The 25961-nt window shown below is 44.0% G+C and overlaps 1 protein-coding gene across 1 annotated transcript in view; it reads left to right on the top strand.

Moving 5' to 3' along the window:
- Positions 1–25961, top strand: part of USH2A (usherin) — a 426892-nt gene that overhangs the window by 182581 nt on the left and 218350 nt on the right. The window contains exon 16 of the mRNA XM_044291289.1: positions 15266–15487. Coding sequence (XP_044147224.1) covers positions 15266–15487 — 222 coding nt within the window. The remainder of the gene's footprint in view (positions 1–15265; positions 15488–25961) is intronic.

Genomic DNA, 25961 nt, shown 5'->3' with positions numbered 1-25961 from the left:
CCATTCATTGCTCTGATTGCTCTGCTAGATTTATTTCAAGCTAGCAGCTCAAGGGTGTGTCTTCTCTGCCATGGCTGTCTATTACTTTCTCAGGGGGCATGCCCTTTCTGTTGCAGATCTCTTCATGTAACTGTCATAGCTTCTAACAGTAGATACAGCTGCTGGCATTTGAAGGATGAAACTGAGCATATGTGTCCACCTTGTTGAGGTGGACAGAGAAATAAGGAAAAAAACAAACATCAGGTGGAGATATAGAGATACACTTTTATTGAATAACTCACTGGCTATACGAAATTTGCAATTATATGCAATTACAAAAGTATTCAGATACAGATGCTGTTTTCATGTAGAATATTTTGCATGGGACAGCCCCATTAAATGGTCACTGTACATTGAACACTTTGTGTACATATAAGAATAAGTGACTATAAGAAACTTTGTAATATACGTGTATCTTACCAGAGAAAAATTATTCTATCTCACCCACTTCTATACTAGCATTCTTTGCTAAGTCCATCTTGAGAGACAAGAGGGCTGTCAGCTCACTGAAGGATCAGATTACACGATAAAGTTAGTGAGAAAAAGTCAAGAAATCCTTGTTGCTCATAACAGATATTAAGACATAAAGGCTATGAACACCTTCGGGGGCAATTTTTCATTATTGCATTTTACTCATTTTGGGCTCAAAATAATTTTTTCAATTGGTCTTTATTTAAAATATTCAGCTGTTCTGTCACAAAAGGTTAACTGTATAGATGTATGAATCGTACTTTCACTTTGTGCCAGTCAGCTAATAAACCTTATCTCCAAATTAATAAAAGCTCATAAACACTTATTAAAGCCACATTCTTGTTAGTAAGATAAGAATTAAGCCATAATATAGTGTTTATAAGGTCAGAGATAAAGAGCCATCAGCTGAGTTGCCTGATGGAACACAGTAAAAATACAGAGCCTGCTACTAGAATCTCAAAGCTGTACTGAGAAGGGGGCATAACATTTTTAACAAAGACCAATTGAAATTTTTTTTATTTTTTACTTTAAAGCGTATACAATGAAATAATAAAAAATACCCTGTACATAGCCTTTAAATAGGTGAAAGGCAGCCATCCCAGAGAATCTAACCATGAGAATCCTAGGGATGAGCAAAAGAAGTCTGAGCAAAGTAGATAGTAGGGTTTACGAACAAACGGGCCGCCAAATGTACATGATAGGCCTAGTTGATTGGTAGCACCCAGTCTGACGGCATCCTCACAGAGGACATACAAATTTCATAGAATGTATCTGGTCTTAGGCTAGTTTTACACTAGCGGCAAGAATCTCCGGCATGCTGTTCCGGCAGGTGAACAGCCTGTTGGATCCGTGCTGCCACTAGTGCACACGTGCCACCGGACTACCGCTCCGGCCCCATTGACTATAATTGGGGTGGGCCGGAGTTCCGGCGAAAGCACGGCAAACATGCCGAGAGACGGCCAGAATAAAACTACGACATGTCGTAGTTTTATTCCGCCGCTTCTCGGCATGTTTGCCGTTCTGCTGCCGGAACTCCGGCCCGCCCCATTATAGTCAATGGGGCAAGAGCGGTATTCAGGGGTCACGCGTGCACTAGTGGCAGCACGGATCCGACAGGCTGTTCACCTGCCGGAACAGCCTGCCGGAGTTCCTTGCCACTAGTGTGAAAGTACCCTTATTCAAACCAGAACCCCATTAGTATAAAGTAGCAGTGCTAACCACGGAGACATACAATTGTCTAGTTTTTTCCATTTCTTTTATCTAGTAACCCTTGTCCTAAAATAAACTCTTCTAAATCTGGTTTATACAATACTGTACAATTCCGTCTGCTATAAATGCTGCAAAATAGATACATACTAATCCAGGATTAGAGTGTATTCTATTGCTTTATATTTAGCTTATTTTCTAGTCTGGAGGAAATATAGAAACATCATTCTGTACTTTTAGTTACTGGTGTCTTTATCTAGCTGTAATCTACTGGAGTCCCAAGGGGGCAGGCGAGTGGTGGATTTGTTTCTAATTTATTGAGCCAGACAAATTCAGATACTGTAATTACTGTGAGCTCAGTTTTCTTATATAGATCTCTGAATATCCTGCATAAACACAGGGTGAAATTATAACATTGTGCAGCCACCACTAGAGGGAGCTTTTACGTTTACTGCAGCCACCACTAGGTGGAGCTTATAAGTTTACTGCATACTTTTTATTATTGAGGCCAGTGTATGAATAGTATGCAGTAAGCTCTGGTAGGTGATTGGACAGGAGAGGTGCTGTTCCTATGGGAAAAAAACATCCTTTATTACTACTTACATACAACCCTTACAAGGATTCTGTAGTCAGTTTTCCTTTATGCTGTTCGGCTGGTTGCACATATATAATTTGTGTCTGGCCATCTGTTTCATGCCAGAGCTGAACCCAACTGATTGGTGTGTACACAGCCTTTGTGCACGTTAGTGTACAGTCTGGCATCCATAGCCTAAAAGCACTTGACTGAAAAATGCTGCATGCTATGTTTTGCTGTCCCACACTAGGAGACATCTGGCCTCAAAACTGGTGCACAAGATGCCAGAAACAATCCCACACAAAACTATGGGATCAGATCTGGCAACAGTTTCTCTCTGGCGTTTCTGTACTATGCCAGAAGGTAACGACAATGGATCGCATATACATGGGAACTCGGTCTAAGGTTGGTGGCTACAACATGGTAACCACCAAGATGTCATTGAACAGACAAAAACAACCGTGGAAGAGGAGAGTGTTGAGCAGGTAAAGCCCACCATAGCGTTTCCAAGCCCTCGCAACCGCGAGCCCTAAGAGCACCTGTGACAAGCCTGGTCTGAAAGAACAGGCCAGATTGCCGTAGAGTGAAATGCCTTTGTAGAGAGTAGCGGTCCAGGCAGACTGAGCTGTGGGGTTGTGTAGGACCTTTGCTCTCTTCCCTGAACTTCCAGTGCCACATGTTAACATCCAGCACAGATGACTAGCTGCAGCAGTGACTTGTCCCCGAAGTGGCACGTGACCCAGTAATGTTGCACTTGGGAAGCACGAGATCTTGTCCATCCCAGATGTTTACCTGTGATACTGGAAGTCCAGAGAAGACAGTGGTAAACGCTAGGATCCGTAACCGAACATCGGAGAACAGGTAAGTATGCTGGATCCAACTGGTCCTGCAAGGTGGGGTGGGGTTTAAAAATTGATATGGGCTAAACAACCTCTTGGAGTGTGCCATGCCTAAAGACTGTGAGCATTTACTGTATGTACTCCACATGGAGAGAGTTTGTGGCCTGTGTAAACTGTGTGCTACATGAAGAGAAGCCATAGCCTATCTTTATTACTGCCACTAGAGCAGCGTCGACTGAGGTTCCTTGGGCCCACCAGAGGAAATGATTCTGAAGGCCCACACTTTGTGTATACCTGACGTGCACACCCACTTTTAATAAATTTTGATATCAGTGCATATGCAGGACTTATCAACTATAATATATGACATATGGTGGTTATTCGTCCCGAGGCCAGCTCTAAATTAAGTTGTCTTCTGCTGGACCTTAGTGCTCTGTCTTATTATGGGTCTTTTATTTTGTCAAAGCTTGGGCTCACCAGAGGATCCTCTGGTACATTGGTAGACCAGTCCTAACCTACCCTAGAGGGAGACTCCATGGCAGAGGTTCTAACACCCATTGGACTGGGTGGAATGCCAAAGGAGTAAGGAAAACAGTTGCCTCTTGTGAGACTTGTAATCACCCAAGTTAGTTGAGTAAAATTGGTGTTCAAAAGTGTGCCTGATTCGTTCCCCCAACCTTGAATGGTAAGACCATGTATATCTCCATCCGGCCCAAAAAATCCTCAGTAGGGTCTGCCCCACTTACAAGAAACTTTACTTTGTTGCTCTGATTCGGTGTCCCAACACAAAAGTGTATGCCCAAGTTTGATCCTTCAAAATTAAGGAGCAGAATTGATGGTTGAGCTCTGTTGTTCCTTTGCAGATTGTCTCTGCACATGAACACTCACAGTCACTTCTGGTACTGTGAACAGCAGTACTACCCCTTTTGCTTGAATAAGCTGAAGGGGGCCCCAGTCCCTTAATTTTTGTAATTGGTTGGGGATCCTAAAGAATGGACCCCCAACATTTATAATGTTCGGGCATATCCTGGTTCAGAGAGAAATTCATAACTAAATTGGCTGTTGAACATGCCGTGAGCAGTGCCTGAACAACAACCTCAAATCCAACCAGTATCTTATTATATCCTAGGTGAGCACACTGGGAGGAATGTATTTATACAATGTACACCTTGAGATTCTTGCAAGGTTCTCCTGAGAGGCTTGAGAATCCTTGTTCCTGAGTTTTTGCCTGTTGCATCTTGAACAGTCAGGGTCAATAACGGTCAGCAGTGCCCCAGGGAATTAATACTCATGACTGATACTGATGGGTCCATTGACCAAGATTATGATGCTAACAAGAATCTCACTGCGGTTAACAGATGCCATTAAATCAGGATTCGATGTCCTCAAAAATTATCTTGAGAACATATCTGGCACAATAAGTGTCCTCACTGGGAGTTTGCATGTGTAATGAATTGAGGTCCAGCCTATTGCGTGTTTTCTTGGCTATTTTTCGTTTCTTCTACACTGTCACCATGGTAGTCCCACAATCTTCCTGAATTGCAATACCCATTAGTTCAGATCACAGATGTAGACTCTCTACTGATTGGTTGGCATTACTTCCAGCATAATACTTTTTTTTATGTGCAAAGGTACTTGAAATTCTGCCAATTTCACTCCGCACATCTCCCAGCTTTAAACCCTGGCAAAGTAATTCATATATCACAATATTCTGAATGCTCCGATGATGTCATCAGAAAATGCTATTACACAGGAGAACCAGCAAAGGCAGTTAAATAGTCTCATTAATCTCAATGCTCCATTATGGAAAGAATTTATTTTATAAACTCTATCTCCATCCAGTGGTCGGTGAGAATTCATCTGTGTTTACATCTTTGGGAAAGAAATTATTGGACTTGCTGTAAATCAGTACTAACTAGAGGAAAGCCAGTGGACTAGAGAAGAGCGATGACATAATATCCAGCCTGAAGAGAATATATGTAGACAGTCCCTAGGAAAAAAACTCTTCACCATCTGGGACTTTCGTGGCTTATCGGGCGACATCCATGATTTACATTGCATATAATGAGACGTTTTGAAAACTGATCAATAGAGAAATGGTAAAAATTATTCATCTAAATTTAATGCAATTATGAAACACAAAATGAGGGCAGCCTACACTATTTCCTTCTTTTAGAACCTTGTGCACACGCAGGGCTGAGTCAATATATCCATGGCCATACACATTAGATGAATATCGAACAAATATGCTGACTTAGACAGGACTGGCCGACTATCTAACGCGTATGAGGGTGTTCCGACTCTTCCCTGACTGCAGACTTCATGGGAAGGAAAGATCGGGACTTGGGTTTCAGCATGCTCAATCCTTTTATTCTCAAGTAAGATGGCAGCAAATACTGTAAATCCCTTCCCCCTGTTGAGGATACATGTACAGTACTCTTGGCTGAGCTTACTTGTTTATGAAGAGGGGGGATAGCCCAGAAGGAATAGCTGCCTGTATTCAGAAATCCAAGTGTGATGCCGGCACTCAATGCCCACAAAATCTCCTCTCTCCCAGTAGTCCACTGCCTGTTTATTGGCTTGACCCTGTGCTGCCTGTCCTGGTGCTCCTTTAGGGCACATGCATGTTCTTCCCAGCCAGCAAGCACACTAGCTAACCTGTCCCCAGCTAATGGCAGCATTACCTGGGGTATATAGGGTGCCTTCACCTATGGGAAAGTGCTCTTGGCTTGGTGAGTCCTGCAAAGGTGCAGCATTGTATTGTTCTGACCTCCCATGCCCGACCTCTGCCTATTTTATCGTATTGACCCTTTGCCACCTGCCCCAACTTATTGCCTGTGTACCAGATTGCCCCTGTGCTGCCTGCCCTGACTTTTTGCCTGACTATCTTACTGCATGAACTCTGCCTGTCCTGACCTCAGCATGTCCTCTGACTATACTCTTGCCTGTCCCCTTGGTGCCACTGACCATGCATGTCTACTGACCATGCTCTTGCCTGTCCCCTTGGTGCTGTGCATCAGTGTCTTTTGACCCACCTTGGTCAGTAGCCTCTGAACAAAGACTATACCTAGAGGAAGCAACTTAGTGGCCCCGCAGCAAACTCTAGATCCCCCTACCAGGGTGAAAGGGTAAAAGCTAAAGGTCTATCTTGACAATGCCCTCAGGGATAGCTCCAAGACAAATCCATTCAACAGGCACAGTGGGTCCACACCTTCTGTATTATACTATGGTATCATGTCTCCTTTAGTGGGGGCCCATTAACCAGGAAACAGAAGACAGTGAAGGCCTCAGGGCAATTACCTCAAAGCCATTCGTATGAAGCTTGTATGGAGACATACAGAATCCATACAGTTCCTTATTGTGGAGCAGTAGGCAATATGCATGTCCTGTTTTGGAGCTTCCATATAGCACTGGATCCTCCCCTAGAAATGCTTCCAGTACAGCACAAAATACAACATTGCTAATTTTAAGTCACCAAAGATTTCTCTGAATACAATTTTCAAAACTTGAGTGACCACACAACAAGGCCAACAATAGAGCTTTTTAGAGCCATTCATGTTGTGATCATTTAAAAAAAAATAAAAACACATCATGAATAAAACATGTTAATGCAAGAATCTAGGGTTGAGACAACATCTATACAACACCTGTTGCCTGGTGCATCACACATTTCAACTTTATGGGGGAGTAGCATAGAGAAAACTACTAATTTGACATCTCAGTGTCTTGCCAAAATGGCTTGTAGAAGATTCAAATATCAGGTGGCAAAGATTTCATGATTTGATGAGACCCAAATTGGGCTTCATCACCATAAACAAATGCTATATTAGAAATGGCCAAATCCGTCTAAGGATCTGTTTACATTGACCTTCCTCCCATTCTGTCTGTAGCATCATTCATGCCATAAAAAAAAAAAAAAACTGTTAGAACGCATTTGAAACCAGTGTGATTCACTATAATCCACTGGGATCCATTTCAAAACAAATCCGTTGCACCAGTCATGCCTCTGCTGCAAAGCCATGAAAGTAATACGACTAGATCTTAAAATGGCAGAAGTAACATCATGCTATGGGAATCAGTTGCATAGGGATCGCCATAGCAACCATAGCAGTGGCTATGGGGCCCTACGCCACTGGGGGCCTGTCCGGGCCACCTTCAGTTGATTTTTCTATTTACACACACTACACACAGGCAGCCAGGCCTGAGCCACGGACCGCCCGCCCACTACACTAGAATAGTGTAGTGGGCGGGGCGCGGGCGGTCCGCGGCTCGGGCCTGGCTGGGGAGAAGGAGTCAGGACTGGAGCAGGGCGCACGAGCAGCAGATGAGGTAGGCGGTGGATGCGGCCGGAACAGGGGCGTACCTGAGGGACGGAGGCGGAGCCAGGCACCAGCGCCGCAGGCCCGGCACCAGCGCAGGAATCCTAAGTTCGGGAATCCATTGTGAGCTGCAGGGCAGGCTAGGGGAGGGCCAAGGGCGGGTACAATTAGTGGGCGGTCCGTCTGTGGCCCAGGCCGACTCGGGCCTGGCTGGGGAGGAGTCAGGAGCAGTCAGAGCAGGCGAGCAGCACAGATGAGGTAGGCAGTGTAGGGGGCCGGACCCGGGCGTACCTGAGTGGAGGGAGGAGGGACTGGAACCAGCCAGCCACCAGGTTGGAGAAGCAGCAGAAGGAGGCGGACTCAGGCGGTGGAGGGGGCTGGGCCTGGGTGTACCTGGAGTGGAGGGACTAGGGAGGGAGTGGTCCCGCCGGCCGCACTGGCACCAGTCAGATTCCCGCTCTCTGACTGCCGGAAACCAGTCTGAGCAGCTCAGCAGTGTCTGACTGAGATTGACTGAGTGAGAGTGTCACAGTCTCAGTCTCGCACTGCTACTGCTGCCTGTGCCTGCCTGCGCTGTACTGGACCGGTCCTCTTCTCTCTGCTCTGTGCTCCTGCCTCCTCCTCAACTGGTCTCCACTCCAGTCTCCAGTCCTGCCACTCCAGTCTGTGCCTGCTGTGACTAGTGTGCTCTAAATAAAAGTAAGTGAAAGAAAGTGAGAACTTATGATTTCTGCGATACTTGATCTGAATTCTGAAGTTAAAAAGAGCTGCCTGCAGAGTGGGGCCCCCAAGAGAAGCAAGGGGCGCCCTCCTTATCATTGCAGGTCTTCAGGCAGCTCTTTTTAACTTCAGAATTTAGATCATCAGACTCTCACTAATTACAAATTTACAGCACACACACCCCTGTAGTGTCCACCATCAGACAGGGGAGGGAAGAAACCCCAGAACTAGAGTGTGCCCCCCAACTTGGGGGGCACACTGACACTCTAGTTCTGGGGTTTCTTTTCTTCCCTACCCTGTCTGATGGTGGACACTACAGGGGTGTGTGCTATAATTAGTAAGTGAGAGTCTGATGATCTGAAGTTAAAAAGAGATGCCAGCAGTGATAAGGAGGGCGCCCCTTCCTTCTTTTGGGGGGCACACTCTAGTTCTGGGGTTTCTCCCCCCCCCCCCCTTATATGACAGACTAAGGGTACTTTTACACTTGCGGCAGGACGGATCCGGCAGGCTGTTCAGCCTGTCGGATCTGTCCTGCCACTATTTCGCTGGACCGCTGCTCAGTCCCCATTGACTATAATGGGGATGGGGCGGAGCTCCGGCGCAGCACGACACTGCGCGGTGAGAGGCCACCGGACGAAAAAGTCGGACTTGCAGTACTTTTCGGCCTCCAGCCTTTCACCGCACACTGCAGCGCTGCACCGGAGCTCCGTCCCTGTTCCCATTATAGTCAATGGGGATGGAGTGGCGGCAAGGCGAAATAGCGGCAGGACGGATCCAACAGGCTGAACAGCCTGTCCGAACAGTCCTGCCGCAAGTGTGAAACTACTTGCAAGTGTGAAACTGCTCATGGTGGTGGGAGATCTAGGATGGGTGTTTGGGTGGGAGCTCTGGAAGGGGCGGTGGGAGGCCCGATAGATATGTGGGGGCTGGGAGGGGGCCCATAAATTTTTTTTGCTATGGGGCCCATGCATTTCTAGCTACGCCCCTGATGGGAATGCTTCAATGTATCAGGCCCTGGGAAGCTTAAAGGGTTTTTGTCTAAGAGACAACTTATCACCTACCCACAGGACTGCCACTCCAAACGGGGGACACAAGATCTGGATTTTCATGATTGGTGGGTGTCTCTGAGGTCAGATATGTGATAGGTTATCATTCTGGGACAATTCATTCATAAAAAAAAAAATACATCATAGAAGAAAACTTCTACAGTGTTCAAGGGAACTGCAAATCAACAAACACTAAATCTGCGCAGCAATAGTTGTCCTGGCATAGCCGTCCAGAACTTACGTATAAGGGTTTGAAAAACTCTCAGATCTGACTGCAACAAAAAACTGGTGGGTGCTTACCTGACAGATCCTATGCCACCGCTCTGGTTATCCTACTAAGGCTCTATAGCAGTGACGTCACATCAACAGCACGTGACTGCTGCAGCCCTTCACTGGCCTTGTTGGGTGCACTGTGGAGGCCAGTGATTGGCTGCAGTGGTCACGTCTTGTCGATGTGATATCACCGCTCTAACCAGGTAAACAGATCCCAGCCTGAAGAACCAGAGCAGCGATGCAGGATCTGTCCAGAAAGTACTTACCAGTTCTTTATTGTAGGTGGATCCTGGGAGTTTTCCGGTTTCCTTTCAAAACTGGACAACCCCTTTTATTCAATTTAGAATTTGTGGCTAGACTTGTCCCTTACAGTCCCCATTCCCAGTTGGGAAAATGTGTCCACATGTAAAAAACTGATGGAGACTCAATGCTACAGCTGATCAGAGAGTACCTAAATCTTTGTTGAAAAAAAAAAACAAATGGGCAAAAGCACTACATAGAACGCTTAGCCCCTTCAGCTTTCATCAGCTCTGTTTGGCTTTTCGAGGGCATGGAGCAAGGATCTGTAGAAGGTATATGGAATCTAGACTCCACATGCTCGAAAAGTCAATGAGAACCAATGAAAGCTGAAGAGGCCGAGTGCTCTGCCCCTTTATTTTTCAACAATGGTTTTGTTACCCTTATAAAAAGTTTTAGTGGTTGTCCGGGTTCAGAGCTGAACCCGGACATAACTCCTCCTTCACTCATTCGCGCAGGGCAAGGGTTGTTTTGTTTACATTCCCACACTGCTAGGCGGGGGCTTCAGCCTAACAGTGAGCCCATTGACGTCAGTCACTAATAGGCAGACACTATAGCGCAGAGCTAAAGACCGCCCATTAGTGCTCGTGATGATACCTGGATCACTGCTAGGCTGAAGCCTCCGCCTAGCAGTGTGGGAATGTAAACAAACAGACCTTGATCTGCGCGATTCAGACCAGGGCAAGGGGGAGCATCGGAGCATGAAATGCTGAATGAGTGAAGAAGGGGTGTCATAGTCATGTATAATTAGGGTGTAATTCCCTTTGTAGAGATTTTTTGTCCACTGATATTTAGGCTGTGTACACACTGAGGTCATCCATTATGTGTCATGGTGCGGGTCCATTAGGATCTGTTTGCCTACCTTCACAATGGTTTGGTCCAGGTTTTCTTTTACTAGAGAGAATAGTGGAACATTCTACTCTAATCTTACCTTTAAACACCAATGGAAACCTGAGGAAACAGAGCCAACATAAGTGTGAACAGAGCTGAGAAGAATACAAGTCACAATAAACCATGACATTTTTTTTAGAGGGGTGTATGCTTATTAATTGCATGTACAGTATGTATGCAGGAATTCTGAATGCACCCTATCTATAAGCACAGCCAATTATTTTTCAAAGATTCTGGTTTGTAGGATTTTTATATTTTATGCAATCGTGCACCGTTTCAGAATATCATTATTGACCAGGTAATTTGATCTTAAAGGGGATGTTCATGTTGATTAAACTTTTTGCTGGAATAATTAGACATGTCAACACAATCATGTTATTAATTAGGTGTAATTAATCATTCTGTGCTCTAAAGTTGTAAATTGCCTCGATCCGCTTTTGTCTGTCTACACGGATTGATGCTCACATCTCCTGACAACCACGGAGGGTTTATTTTAAGTTCAGGTGTTCATATAGCACAGACCAAAGTGAAATAATCTGCGATTCCACCACTGACTTGTAAGAACTGTGTTGATTGTGTATAATCAAGTGGTTTTGATATACTCAAAGGAATATTCCAGACATAAGTGATACTCTGTGTTAAGCCTGGTGCAGGGCTTAAAGTCGGTGTCCTGTGAAAAATATTCTACATTTTTCAAACCAGCACCTGGATAGGAATACGTTTGTAATTGCATGTAATTAAAAATTGAGTTTAGCCACTGACTTATTCAATAAAATGTATCTACAGTCATGTGAAAAAATTAGGACACCCTTTGAAAGCATGTGGTTTTTTGTAACATTTTTAATAAAAGGTTATTTCATCTCCGTTTCAACAATACAGAGAGATTAAAGTAATCCAACTAAACAAAGAAAACTGAAGAAAAGTCTTTTCAAGATCTTCTGTAAATGTCATTCTACAAAAATGCCTATTCTAACTGAGGAAAAAGATAGGACACCCTCACATGTATTCCCTCTTAAATTGGCTCAGATCTCACACAGGTATATCACACCAGGTGCACATAATTAGTAGATTGTTACTCTGCATGTTGAATGAGGCTTGCCCTATTTAAACCTCAGACATTTAGTTTGGTGTGCTCCTGACTGTTGAAGTGAGAGTGAGCACCATGGTGAGAGCAAAAGAGCTGTCAGAGGACTTCAGAAAAAAGATTGTAGCAGCCTATGAGTCTGGGAAGGGATTTAAAAAGATCTCAAAAGATTTTGAAATCAGCCATTCCACTGTCCGGAAGATAGTCTACAAGTGGAGGGCTTTCAAAACAACTGCCAACATGCCCAGGACTGGTCGCCCCAGCAAGTTCACCCCAAGAGCAGACCGCAAGATGCTAAAAGAGGTCTCCAAAAACCCTAAAGTGTCATCTCGAGAACTACAGCAGGCTCTGGCTACTGTTGATGTAGAAGTACATGCCTCTACAATCAGAAAGAGACTGTACAAGTTTAACTTGCATGGGAGGTGTGCAAGGAGGAAACCTTTGCTTTCCAAGAGAAACATCGAGGCCAAACTGACATTTGCCAGAGATAAAGTTGACAAAGACCAGGACTTCTGGAATAATGTTCTTTGGACAGATGAGTCCAAAATTGAATTATTTGGACACAACAGCAGAGGACATGTTTGGCGTAAACCAAACACAGCATTCCAAGAAAAGAACCTCATACCAACTGTGAAGCATGGAGGTGGAAGTGTCATGGTTTGGGGCTGCTTTGCTGCAGCAGGACCTGGTCAGCTCACCATCATAGAATCCACGATGAATTCTACTGTGTATCAGAAGGTGCTTGAAGAACATGTGAGACCATCAGTTAGAAAATTAAAGCTGAAGCGGAACTGGACCATGCAACATGACAATGACCCAAAACATACTAGTAAATCAACCAAAGATTGGCTGAAAAAGAAGAAATGGAGAGTCCTGGAATGGCCAAGTCAAAGTCCAGATTTGAATCCCATTGAGATGCTGTGGGGTGACTTGAAAAGGGCTGTACGTGCAAGAAACCCCTCAAACATCTCACAGCTGAAAAAGTTCTGCATTGAGGAGTGGGGTAAAATTTCCTCAGACCGATGTCGAAGACTGGTAGATGGCTACAAGAACCGTCTCACTGCAGTTATTTCAGCCAAAGGAGGTAACACTCGCTATTAGGGGCAAGGGTGTCCTATCTTTTTCCTCAGTTAGAATAGGCATTTTTGTAGAATGACATTTACAGAAGATCTTGAAAAGACTTTTCTTCAGTTTTCTTTGTTTAGTCGGATTACTTTAATCTCTCTGTATTGTTGAAACGGAGATGAAATAACCTTTTATTAAAAATGTTACAAAAAACCACATGCTTTCAAAGGGTGTCCTAATTTTTTCACATGACTGTACATAGCGCCACCTGCTGTTTTTTTTTTCTTATTTCTTTGTCCGGCTCAATGAGATGGCCGCACATGCTCAGTTTCAACTTTCAACTGCCTCCTGAGCTGTGATAGGGAGAGCTGAGACACGCCTCCTGAGCTGTGATAGGGAGAGCTGAGACACGCCCCCTGAGCTGCAGCAGAAAAGACACTCCCCTTGAGCTTTCATCTTAATATAAATCTAGCAGAGCAATGAATGGGGAGATCTCTGGATCCATGTGAGGTACAGGGCTGGTTCTAACATTGTGAGAAATAGATTTTCATGTTCTATATGATGTCTGTTTTTTATTTTTTACATTAGTCATGGGATAACCCCATTAAGGGGGCAGAGAAAAGCATTTGGATCTGTGTGTCATGCTCCTCCCCTAGGCATAACACAGTGTACAGTTCTGCCTCAAGTGTTCCTTTAAAAGCAGTTTGTCCACAGAAAATTCACTGGTAAACCAGGCATAATGCCTTTAGGCCTAGCTCAATTGAACATAGGTGGAGCAACGGTGCACAGAGTGGCTTGGGCCCGCCCATGGTGCACGTAACTCTTTATTTGCATATGGATTAAATGTACTTTTCCTCAGAATGAAACAATGGATCGCTAAGTGAAAAGTACCATTATATTCGACTGAGCTAGTCCTACAAGCCATAGGTTTACCATCTATGTTGACTGCTACATCTCTTCTGTACTTTTAGCCTGGTGGTGCCTGGCATTGAAGTGAAGAGTGGAAATGGGGAGTGGTATCTGAAGTTCTGAATATAGGGTATTTTAGAGTCTGGTTTTGGGGTCTCTAAACACATAGGATCTTCTGTAGGTTCTGTATTTTGGGGCAGTCCAAGTTCTGTCTTTGACTGGGTTTGGTCTTAAGTCTGTAATTTTTAGGCAGTCTGTGTAATAAACTTACCTGTCTGGGCTCCAGTGGTGCGATCCTCAGCCTCTTCAGGCTGCGTCGGGAGAGACGCACTGCTGAGCCACTCACCCTGTTGATGGGACCGGATGAGTGGCTTCTATATTACTGTGTACTAATGTTTCTGACTAATTGGGTACAGAGTCATGGACCAGGTTCTGATCCAGGGACTCAACGCTCTTTTTAAATCCCTTCTTGGCCATGCAGCATTGCCAGTGATAGTCTTCGGACTCATAGCAGTGTTGCTGGTTTGTGTGCTTTATTGGATTGTTCGTGCTTCTTACCCGGCTTGTCTTCTGCCCACTCTCTGTCTCTCGTTTGGTACTGCGTAGCCTGTCTGGTTCTGACCCATTTACGTATAACTCTGGTATTCTGTTTGTCTGTCTTTGTTTGTAATCCGTCTCAGCACTTGAATAGAGTAGGGACCTTCGACCAGTTGCGGACTTGCTATCTAGGGCTTGTACTGAAAGAGGGCCTGGTTCCAGCCTTAGGGATCATTGTCCTTGTCTGACCCTCTGGGTCTGTGTTTATTGAGTGGGTCTGGTCTGGAGTCTGTATTCTGGGGCAGTCTGGGGTCTGTATTTATTGAGTAGATCTGATCTGGAGTCTGTATTTATTGAGTGGGTCTTGCTCGGAGTCTGTATTTACTGTATATTGTGTTTTTTTTGGGGGGGGATCTGGTGTGGATACCACAATTTTAGGAGTTTTTTTGAGTGTAGTCTGGGGTCTTTTAGCTTAGGGATCTGGGAAAATATGAACTGATTTAAGGCTCTGTCTGTGTTTAGTGGGTCTGGTGAGTGGTTTGTTTATATGCTAGATGTGCTAAAGGGGGCGGGCAAATTCCATACATTGAGAGTGTGTCCTAAATAAATGGGTGAGGCATAATGCAAAAAACTTGTGCAACCACTTTATATCCCCCTTTTTAGTTTCCCTGATGTCCCTTATTTAAATTTGGCAGGACTGTATGTGTTTATTAAATTAGAAAAACATGGCTGCCTTCTCCTGTCCCAACCTGCGTACTGGACTCCACATCAGCTCTATTCGCTTCCATTCGTCTGAACCGCAGTACTGCGCATTGCCTATTGGACAGGTGTGGCACTGTTGCTGAAAGAAAGCTGCCATGTTTTTTCTAATCTCATCCAACCCTTCTGATTTCACAAATTCAAACTTATGTCACTGGAAAAAAAATAGAGAAATGTAAAAATACATAATATTTGCAGTATTTTACACCACATGTAAATGTTATGTCCATGAACAGGTGAGGTCTGCTGCTACGACAGGACGCAAAACAGAGTGTCTATTGGAGACGGAGACTTGTGTTGTGGGGACACTCCATACTCAGAGGCTGGACCTCAGATCTGCTGTGGTGGATCGCTCCATGATGGCTTTACTCAGCGTTGTTGTGGTGGTAAACCAATGCCTCCAGACTTTATCTGCTGCGGTAATGACCAGGAGGGATCTCCCTACAGACAATCACTGGGTAAGTCACCGTTAATAAATGTGTGGTTGAGTAAGGGGCACACACACACATATATGCATAGAGTCTCTATAGCAGTACATGAAGTCCCATGGTTCTGTACTGCAGAGCCATCGGCACTTGGCATACCGCCAGATGGTGCTTCTGTGCGCCATCACATCACAGAGATAGCCTTAGATTTATGAAACTGGGCCTAGTTGACAACAGTTCTGAATTTGCAGGGACTGCAACTCTTGTTAGCAAATGTGGGCCAGTTAAGTCCTGGAAATGCCCCAATCCCACCAAAAATCCCTGTGTCTGAGTAGGGCCTACATAATCCATAGTTGCCAACTGTCCCGGATTTGCAGGGACTGTCCCTGATTTTCAGAGACAGTCCCAGCAAATTCAAGCAGCCCTGTGCCAAAAATGGGCAGAGGTAGTGATAACCCCGCCGATAAGTAGGTGTTTCTGGTTGGAATTGGGACGTTCCCATTGGCCCTTTGGATGCCCTGATTTTACCAACCTAAACGTTGGTAAGCGTGAAAATGGATTATGCATACTTACCAACGTTTAGGTTGGTAAAATCGGGGCATCCAAAACCTTGCCCCTGGGAATGCCACAGCATCGACTGGAAATGCCCACTTATGGCCTCATGCGTACGGCCGTTGTTTTGGTCCGCATCTGAGCCGCAGTTTTGGCGGCTCGGATGCGCACCCATTCACTTCAATAGGGCCGCAAAAGAGGCGGACAGCACTCCGCGTGCAGTCCGCATCCGTTGCTCCGTTCCGTGGTCCGCAAAAAAATTATGACCTGTCCTATTCATGTCCGCGCTTTGTGGACAAGAATAGGCAGTTATATTAAAGGCTGTCCGTGCCGTTCCGCAAATTGCGGAATGCACAAGGACGCCATCCGTGTTTTGCGGATCCGCGATTTGCGGACTGCAAAAAACACAACGGTAGTGTACATGTAGCCTATGGGTGACATTATCGCTAGCACCCCCCTCATTTTCAGTAGTGTTGATCACGAATATTTGAATTGCGAATTTTAATCGCGAATATCGGCACTTCGAGAATTCGCAAATATTTAGAATAACGCTAAATATATTCGTAATTGCGGATATTCTTTTTTTAGAAAATACAATTTCATGCGAATTTTTACGCGAAAAATTGTATGCGATCAAGAAAATAATGCCTGGAGATCACGAATTCTCGAATATATGGCGAATATTCGCCTAAATATTCGCGAAATATCGTGAATTCGAATATTGCCCCTGCCGCTCATCACTAATTTTCAGCAAGGGACAGCCTGAATTTGCCTGGACTGTCTCTGAAAATCAGGGATAGTCCCTGCAAATTCAGCACAGTTGGCAACTGTGGATTATGTAAGCCCCACCCAGAACCAGGGATTCCTGGTGGGATTGGGGCATTTCCAGGGCTTAGCTGCCCCACATTTGCCAACAAGAATGGTGGTAAGTATGCCTTTGGTGCCCATAGCAACCAATCACAGCGCAGATTTCGTTTGTTATAGTTCTCTTGACAAATGAAAGCTGCACAATGATTGGTTGCTATGGACAACACAGCCACCATTCATAAATTTGCCTTATAGACTCTTCTAGAAGCAATGAAATCCGAATTCCATGTGAATTTGAGAAAACAAAAACGCCATATGCTTCCACATGAGATTCCTGGTCATACAGAGGTGCATTATGGACCCATAGTAGCCAAAAGGCAACACATCAGTAATATGTGATTAATAAGCTGCCTGAAAGAAATTCTGTCTGTTACCCATAGCAACCAATCACAACCCAGCTTTCATTTTGTATTCTGCTTTTGGAAAATGTAAGCCGTGCTGTGATTGGTTGCTGTGGGCAACAAAAACAGTTTTTCTTTTAGACAGTGTCATAAATCCGCCCAACTGTCTTAGTAGCTCATAGCAACCAATCACAGTGCACCTTTCATTTCGTCTTCTGCTCTTGAAAAATGAAAGCTGTGCTGTGATTGGTCGTGATGGGCAACAAAGACCGCTTTTCTTTCAGACAGTTTTCCTATACTTGTCCCAACTACAAACATGTCTTTTTTGATTTCCAAGTCTAAAAATGAATGCCGTTGACAAAAATCATTCTGTGAGACATTTCCAGGAAAAATCTTTGGCTATGGGGAGTCAACCAATCAAAAGAATATGACGGTCAAAACTGACCATTTCTCTATTTGCTGTTGCCTATATAGCATTGGTAAATTAGGGACAACCTAGACCCCGTCCTTGGGAATGCCCCCAAACTGAGCACAACTGGCTATTGTGGGGTGGGGTTTACAAGACTGGGAGAGCCCAAATTTGCAGGGACTGTCTCTGAAAATTAGAGACAGTCCCTGCAAATTCGAGACTGTCGGCAATTATGATATAGTGCCAGCGGATTCGGCAGTCAGGGCTGGTTTTAGACAAAATGTGATCATGGGCAAAAGTAATAGTGGGGCCCCAAATCTTGTAATAATGCACTAACAACAGTTACATTTTGTCGATTCCAGCCCTTCCTCACAGATTTACACCCTATGAAGCCCCATCACACAGATCTGCACCCTCATGGCCCCAGAATATGCCACATGCCCCCACCCCTGACAGTAATGAGTTCCCCTCCCTGAGAAAAAGCTACAGCAATGGAGTGGGTGGTCATACAGGATGTCCCCAGGACTGCGCTGCACACCGCTAGACCCTCCCTCACATGGCCACTTGGAGGCATACACAAGCCCTCTCTCCCAAAGTACCTGCACAAGCTCCAGTGTCCGTGCAGAAAGAAATCTCTGTCCTATACACATTTGGTCATGTGACCATTAACCCTTTTCCAACATCCGCCGTAAATGTACAGCACATTTCAGGTCTTTAAATACGGTGCCCGCTCTGGAGCAGAGCGGGTGCCATAGCAAACGGGTGCCTGCTGTTTTATACAGCAGGCACCCGCAGCTGATTTACGCAATAAGCAGTAATGCTGGCCTGGACATTTAACCACTCAGATGTCGTGGGGGACGGGCTTCCTGTTCAGACGCGCTTTCCCCGGCAGAGATCGGGAGAAAGCAACCTGTTCTAGTAATGAGGTGCAGCCTGTACTAGGTTTTCAGGCTCGTTATTAGTATATCCCAGTTAAAGCCACTAGGTGGCAGCACTGAACTGTGATATAGTGATTTCTATACAGAATAATGGAAAGTGCTTCATTATAAGTTGCAGTCTGATGAGTGCAAGTTGTGGTCCACTTGGGGACCTAACAAAAAGAAAAGTTTCGAAAATATAAAAAAAAAAAATAAATTCTAATCACCCCCCCTTTCCCTCAAAATAAAAATAAACAAAAAAATAACATTATGGGTATATCCACATGAGAAAACACTCATACTATTAAAATATAAAAAAGTTAGCCCACATAGTGAATGGCGTAACAGAAAAAAAAGGCAGATTCGCCGTTTTTTCATCACTTTATCTCCCAAGAAAATTAAATAAAATGTGATCAAGTCATACAAACCCCAAAATTGTGTTGTTAAAAGCGACAGATTGTCCTGCAAAAAATGAGCCCCCACACATCCCTGTAAACATAACTATAAAAAAGTTATGAGAGTCAAAATATCGCGATGAAAAGAAAAAAATATTTTTTTCAAAAGTGAGTCCTAATGTTTATAGCACTGACTGAGGCTGGGCTCGCTGCAGAGAGTGGCCCTATAGAGGTCCTGTGCGGGGTGCTGTTAGGGTTGCCACCTTTACCAACAATAAATACTAGTCACACAAGTTAAAAAGGTTGGCGTGGATTAACATGGGTGCCATTTGATCATATGTTACATTTTGCTCCATTTTTTTTTTTCAATAAGATCAAACTTTTCATTTGTGGAGAACGGAAAGGCTGAACAGTGATGTGAACGAAGCCTTATAAAACTTATCTCTAAATTACTAAAAGGTCATAAACACTTATTTAAGCCACATTTCCATCAGTAAGATAAGAATTGCGTTATAATGAATGTTTATAAGGTCAGAGATAAGGAGCCATCAGTAGAGCTGCCTGATGGAACAAAGTGAAAATTCAGATAAGTGCCTTCTACTAGAGAAACTCAAGGCTGCAGAGAGACAAGTGTTCAATTTTTTTTAATAAAGACCAATTGTAAAAATGATTTTAGCTCAAAATGAGTACAATGCAGTAAGAGAGAAAAATTACCCCTGAAGGTGTATAAAGCTTTTAACCCTCACAACATGTGAAGGAAAGCCTGGCTAAGACTTTGCAGTACCCATCCAAACTCTACAAAAGTACCAGTTCTCCTCGGGGAGATCCGTCTGGTGTAGGTCTTACAGGCATGCTCTCTGGGAAAAGAATGCAAGTTAGCTCTCCTCCGGATGAAAGAAAACTGCTTCTCTAGTGCCACCTGTAGGTACAGTAGCTTCCCTGTAAGTCAATGGCCACCCTTATTTCAAGGCTCTTTAATAGATCGTACATTGACTTGCAGGGTAGCCACCTATAGGTGGCACTAGAAAGACGTTTTTCCTCCTTCTGGAAGAGATCTATTCTGCATACCCCTCCAAATATTAAGTTAATATACAAAGACCATGCAGATGAATCTAAAACCAGGTCCCAATGCTGCTAAGCAACAGTACCTTGCTGTAAAAAAAAATATATATTCATAAAAACTTGGCCAAAAAATGCAAAATATTACAGCATTTTTCAATTAGATTTCTCATAGAAGGCTATTGCAACAGTGACATCTACAGGTCACACAACGGGCCTGCACGCTGCAAAAATGACACTAAGAAGAGGAAAGATTAAAAATGCTGATTATATTTGATAGATCCTTAACTTTTTTTGTGTAGTATTTGGTTTTATGTATATCTTATATCTTTTATATAATACCCATTGTGGCAGTATATTCAAGACAGGTGACCAGGAGCCCGAAGCTGCGCGCCACTGTGTCGTTTTAATGCCGGGCTGAATTGCGTCCTTTAGCAAAATAACATTGATTTGACTTTCTCACACCAAATCAAATCTCCTTTGTTCCCAGTTCAGTTGTCTTTGTCAATATGTATTTTATAAATGGAGTGAATTAACAGATGCTGTTGGAAGAGAACTGCTGGGGCAGCATTTCGGTTTTACTGCTCTCCGTGGGCGGATGAGCTGTGTACGAGTGTAATACAAGTATCCTGGGAGAAGGAGCATGCTTTGCATTCCAGCATAAGATTGAACAGAATCAGGAATATATATTAATATCCTCAGGGTACGCTACCTGCTGTAATTACTGTTTATAGAAGGACGGACAGTCCTGGACTAGTCACATAGCTCAGAATGTTCTGACCTGTAGATACGAATAGGAAATGTTTATACGGCGGTGACATACTTCTGCCCGTCATCTTCTTTTTGTGGGATTTTACCAGGAAATTACACCAGGATCTCCAACCAAGGCCGACCCCATTTTTTTTTTATATTTAAAGGGATTGTCTCACTTTAGCAAACAGCATTTATCATGTAGACACATTGAAAACAAGACACTAATGTATTGTGATTGTCCATATTGCCTCCTTTGCTGGATTGATTCATTTCTCCATCACATTATACACTGCCTGCAGCACAGATACGAGGTGGCCGGGACGGAATCTGCTGCGCAGGCATGCATATGTGCGCTCCCGCGGTCCTGCCCATCAGGGAGGCTGGCACTTTTTCCTATAGTGTGCAAGCACGACCACCACTGCTAGATTGCAGGGGTCGTAAATCCTGGATACGAGCAGTGTATAATGTGATGGAAAAATTAATCCAGCCAACAAAGGTTGGGGTTCAATGTCAGCATCCCTGATGGTCTGGGATAGCGAAGAGGTTTAAAAGTATTTCCCATCTGATAAAATGATAAAGACGTATCATCTTGTTGTCTGGCACCCCTGATGATACTGAGAATAACGGGGTCACAACTCTGGTTTAGTGCCGCAGTCCCTTCACTGTTTCTCCTTGCACATCGGTGCTACCACCACCCGCGGTGCTGTGAACTGTGGCATGACTCCATTCAAGTGAAACCAGCAAAGCCATTAGTCAGGAATGCCCCTGGGCATTGAAAATTTAGAAGGAGACACAGCAAGACACACAGAGGTCTGATCCCACCCATCAGAAAGTGATGGCATAATCTAGCAATATATAGTACTGTGCAAATGTTTTAGGCAGGGGCAGTGCAAGTTAAGAAAATGCTAAATCAATTAAGAAAAACTAAATCTAAATCCAATCAGTATTTGGTGTGATCACTAGCATCAGTTCTTCTAGGTAGACTTGCACATACTGTAGCTTTTTAACCCCTTAAGGATCGGGCTCATTTTCACCTTAAGGACCAGGCCATTTTTTGCAAATCGGACCAGTGTCACTTAATGTGTGAATAACTTTAAAACACTTTTACTTATCCAGACCATTCTGAGATCGTTTTTTCATCACATATTGTACTTCATGACACTGGTAAAATGGAATCAAAAAAAATTATTTTTATTTATAAAAAATTCAAAATTTACCAAAAATTTGGAAAAATTAGCTAATTTCCAAATTTGAATTTCTCTACTTCTATAATACATAGTAATACCTCCAAAAATAGTTATTAATTTACATTCCCCATATGTCTACTTCATGTTTGGATCATTTTGTGACTTCCATCTTATTTTTTGGGGACGTTAGAAGGCTTAGAAGTATAGAAGCAAATCTTGAAATTTTTCAGAAAATTTCCAAAACCCACTTTTTGAGGACCAGTGCAGGTCTGAAGTCACTTTGTGAGGCTTACATAATAAAAAAACAACCAAAAATGACCCCATTTTACAAACTACACCCCTCAAGGTATTCAAAACTGATTTTACAAACTTTGTTAACCCTTTAGGTGTTCCATAAGACTTAATGGAAAATAGAGATAAAATGTAAAAATGTAACTTTTTTGGCAGATTATCCATTTGAATCAATTTTTCCAGTTACAAAGCAAGGGTTAACAACCAAACAAGACTCAATATTTATGGCTCTGATTCTGTAGTTTACAGAAACACCCCATATGTGGTCGTAAACTGCTGTACGGGCACACGGCAGGGCGCAGAAGGAAAGGAATGCCATACGGTTTTTGGAAGGCAGATTTTGCTGGACTGGTTTTTTTACACCATGTCCCATTTGAAGCCCCCCTGATGCACCCCTAGAGTATAAACTCCCAAATAGTGACCCCATTTTGTAAACTACGGGATAGGGTGGCAGTTTTGTTGTACTATTTTAGGGTACATATGATTTTTAGTTGCTCTCTATTACACTTTTTTTGAGGCAAGGTAACAAGAAATAGCTGTTTTGGCACAGTTTTTATTTTTTATTTACAACATTCATATGACAAGTTAGACCATGTGGTATTTTTATAGAGCAGGTTGTCATGGATGCGACAATACCAAATATGACAGTTTTACATAACAAAGTATTAAAAAAAAAATCCTTTAGTGTCTCCACATTCTGAAAGCCATAGTTTTATTCATTTTTTGGGGCGACTGTCTTGTGTAGGGGCTCATTTTTTTCAGGATAAGATGACGGTTTGATTGGCACTATTTTGGGGTGCGTATGACTTTTTGATGATGTAAGGTGACAAAAAAGGCTTTTGTACACCGTTTTTATATTTATTTTTTTACGGTATTCACCTGAGGGGTTAGGTCATGTGATATTTTTATATAGCAGGTTATTACGGACGCGGTGATACCTAATATGTCTGTTTTTTTTATTTATGTAAGTTTTACACAGTGATTTCATAAAAAAAATAATAATAATCATGTTTTAGTGTCTCCATAGTCTTAGAGCCATAGTTTTTTCAGTTTTGGGGCGATTATCTTGGGTAGCTTATGATTTTTGCAGGATGAGATGACGGTTTGATTGGCACTATTTTGGGGTGCGTATGACTTTTTGATCGCTTGCTATTGCACTTTTTGTGATGTAAGGTGACAAAAAATGCAATTTTTTTACCTCGTTTTTCCTTTTATTCTTTTTACGGTACTCACCTGAGGGGTTAGGTCATGTGATATTTTTATAGAGCAGGTTATTAAGGACGCGGCGATACCTAATATGTGTAGTGCATTTTATTATTTTTAATCAGTGATAAATGTGTTTTTTGAAGGTGTCTGGTTGCCATGGTAACCATCACCTGCTGCCACAACAGAGCAGCGGTTGAAGGGGAGGGAGGGGGGCCCCATCCCTCTGTGATCCCATCAAGAATCAGGGGCTGAAATTGCACAGCAGCCCCCGATGGGAGAGGAAGTAGGCTCCATCCCTGTTAACCCTTTCCATACAGTGGTCCCTATGGACCGCAGCATGGAAGGGGTTAAACGGCTGACATCTTTGAGCACGGATGTCAGCCGTTTCAAGCAGAGTGTCAGCAATGTGCTGACACTCTGCTAACCGCTCGACCATCCTGAGAGAGGGAGCGGGTGGATGATCGCGCGCCTGCCTGCCCCCCTAGCTCCCCCCGCACAGCCCGCCGGCACATAAGAATTAGAGCTGCAGGGGGGGGTTAAAAATGAATAGTTAGGTCATTTTTAAGTTTCTGATCCCCACGGTCATGGACCGCGGGGATCAGAAACTTCTGAAAGCGCTGCAAACCGCAGGTCTGAATTGACCTGCTGTTTGCAGCGATCGCCGATACAGGGAGGTCACAGTACCCCCTCGGCATTATCACAGAGTGCCTGCTGAATGATTTCAGCAGACACTCTGTCCCGATCACCGCCCGTTGCGCGGTGGTGATCGGAAATACATAGGACGTACAGGAACGCCCTGTGTCCTTAAGTACCGGGACATCAGGGCATACCTGTACGCCCTATGTCCCCAAGAAATTAATGACCTCGGCAGGGAGGCTGTTCCAGACATCCTGGAGAACTAACCACAGATCTTCTGTGGATGTAGGTTTTCTAAAATTCATCTTTATCTTTATGTAATCCCAGACAGACTGGATGATGTTGAGATCAGGGCCCTGTGGAGGCCTTATCGTCACTTCCAAATAAATCTAACACAGCAATTGGAGCAATGATTGAGGAGATCTCTGGATCCATGTCAGGTACAGGGCTGGTCCTAGCCTTGTTAGAAAGAGACTGTTAGGGTACTTTCACACTAGCGTTATGCTTTTCCAGTATTGAAATCCGGTAAAGGGTCCTAATTCTGGAAAAAAACGCATCAGTTTTGTCCTAATGCATTCTGAATGGAAAGCAATCCGTTCAGTATGCATCAGCATGTCTTCAGATCAGTCCCTTGTACGGAACAATAGTGCACTTGCAGGATCTGGCATTCATTTCCATAGAGATGTATTAAAGGGAGTCTTTCACCTCAAATCACCATTATAGAACACCAAGATCAGGATCTCCGTTACATTCCCCATATTAGAATGCTACCTTCCATATTGCTGTCCATCGCCGATTTTCTCTGAATAATTTTTTTCAATATGTTAATTAACTTCTGAAGGTGCCCAGGGGCGGCGTTGATGCGGCCGGTGCCCAGGCTGCTCTTCGCTTTTCATACGAAACCCCCCCCCCCTTCATCCCTCTGGCCCACCCTAGGTTCTTCTGATTACGTCCTTCTCTTAGTGAGAAATCCAGCGCCAGCACCATTCAACAGATTTGTCGCCCCTGGGCACCTTCAGAAGTTAATTAACATATTGAAAATAATAATTCAGAGAAAATCGGCGATGGACAGCAATATGGCAGGTAGCATTCTAATATGGGGAATGTAATGGAGATCCTGATCTTGGTGTTCTATAATGGTAATTTTAGGTGAAAGACTCCCTTTAATGCCGGATCCGGTATCAAGTGTTCCAGAAATTGCTGCATCGCCAGATCCGGTTTTCCGGTCTGCGTATGGGTCGGGATATAGGAGGAGCTACCTTTTCTTTTAATCTTTAAAAAAAATTTAAGGGATTCTGTCACCTCTTTTTACCCTATAGAGATGTGGACATGCACGGCTAGATCGTCGCTAGCATGTACGCCATATACCTGTCCCATATCTCTGAGTGGTTTTATTGAGTGTAAAAAATGATTTTATATATATGTAAATCAGCCTGGTAAGGTGCCCAAGGGGCTGTACTAACCGTTCTGGAGCCCAAGGGGCTGTACTAACCGTTCTGGAGCCCAAGGGGCTGCACTAACCGTTCTGGAGCCCAAGGGGCTGTACTAACCGTTCTGGAGCCCAAGGGGCTGTACTAACTGTTCTGGAGCCCAAGGGGCTGCACTAACCGTTCTGGAGCCCAAGGGGCTGCACTAACTGTTCTGGAGCCCAGCCACGCCCCCTGTGAAGGAGCCCAGCACCGCCTGTATCCAGGAATCTCCTCCTTGCTCACGAAGTCAGATTGTCGTAATCTCGCGATGCACGAGCTCGCGCATGCTCAGTGCCGGCATAGTGTTTCTTCCCTGTGCTGGCATCAGCCTCAGGGAAGGAACTGCGCATGCGTGAGCTCACGCACCGTGAGATTACGGCGATCTGACTTTGTGAGCAAGGAGGAGATACGTGGATACAGGCGGT

This window comes from Bufo gargarizans, chromosome 4, assembly GCF_014858855.1.
Source record: "Bufo gargarizans isolate SCDJY-AF-19 chromosome 4, ASM1485885v1, whole genome shotgun sequence".
Taxonomy (NCBI): domain Eukaryota; kingdom Metazoa; phylum Chordata; class Amphibia; order Anura; family Bufonidae; genus Bufo; species Bufo gargarizans.
This window is presented reverse-complemented; position numbering and strand designations above follow the sequence as displayed.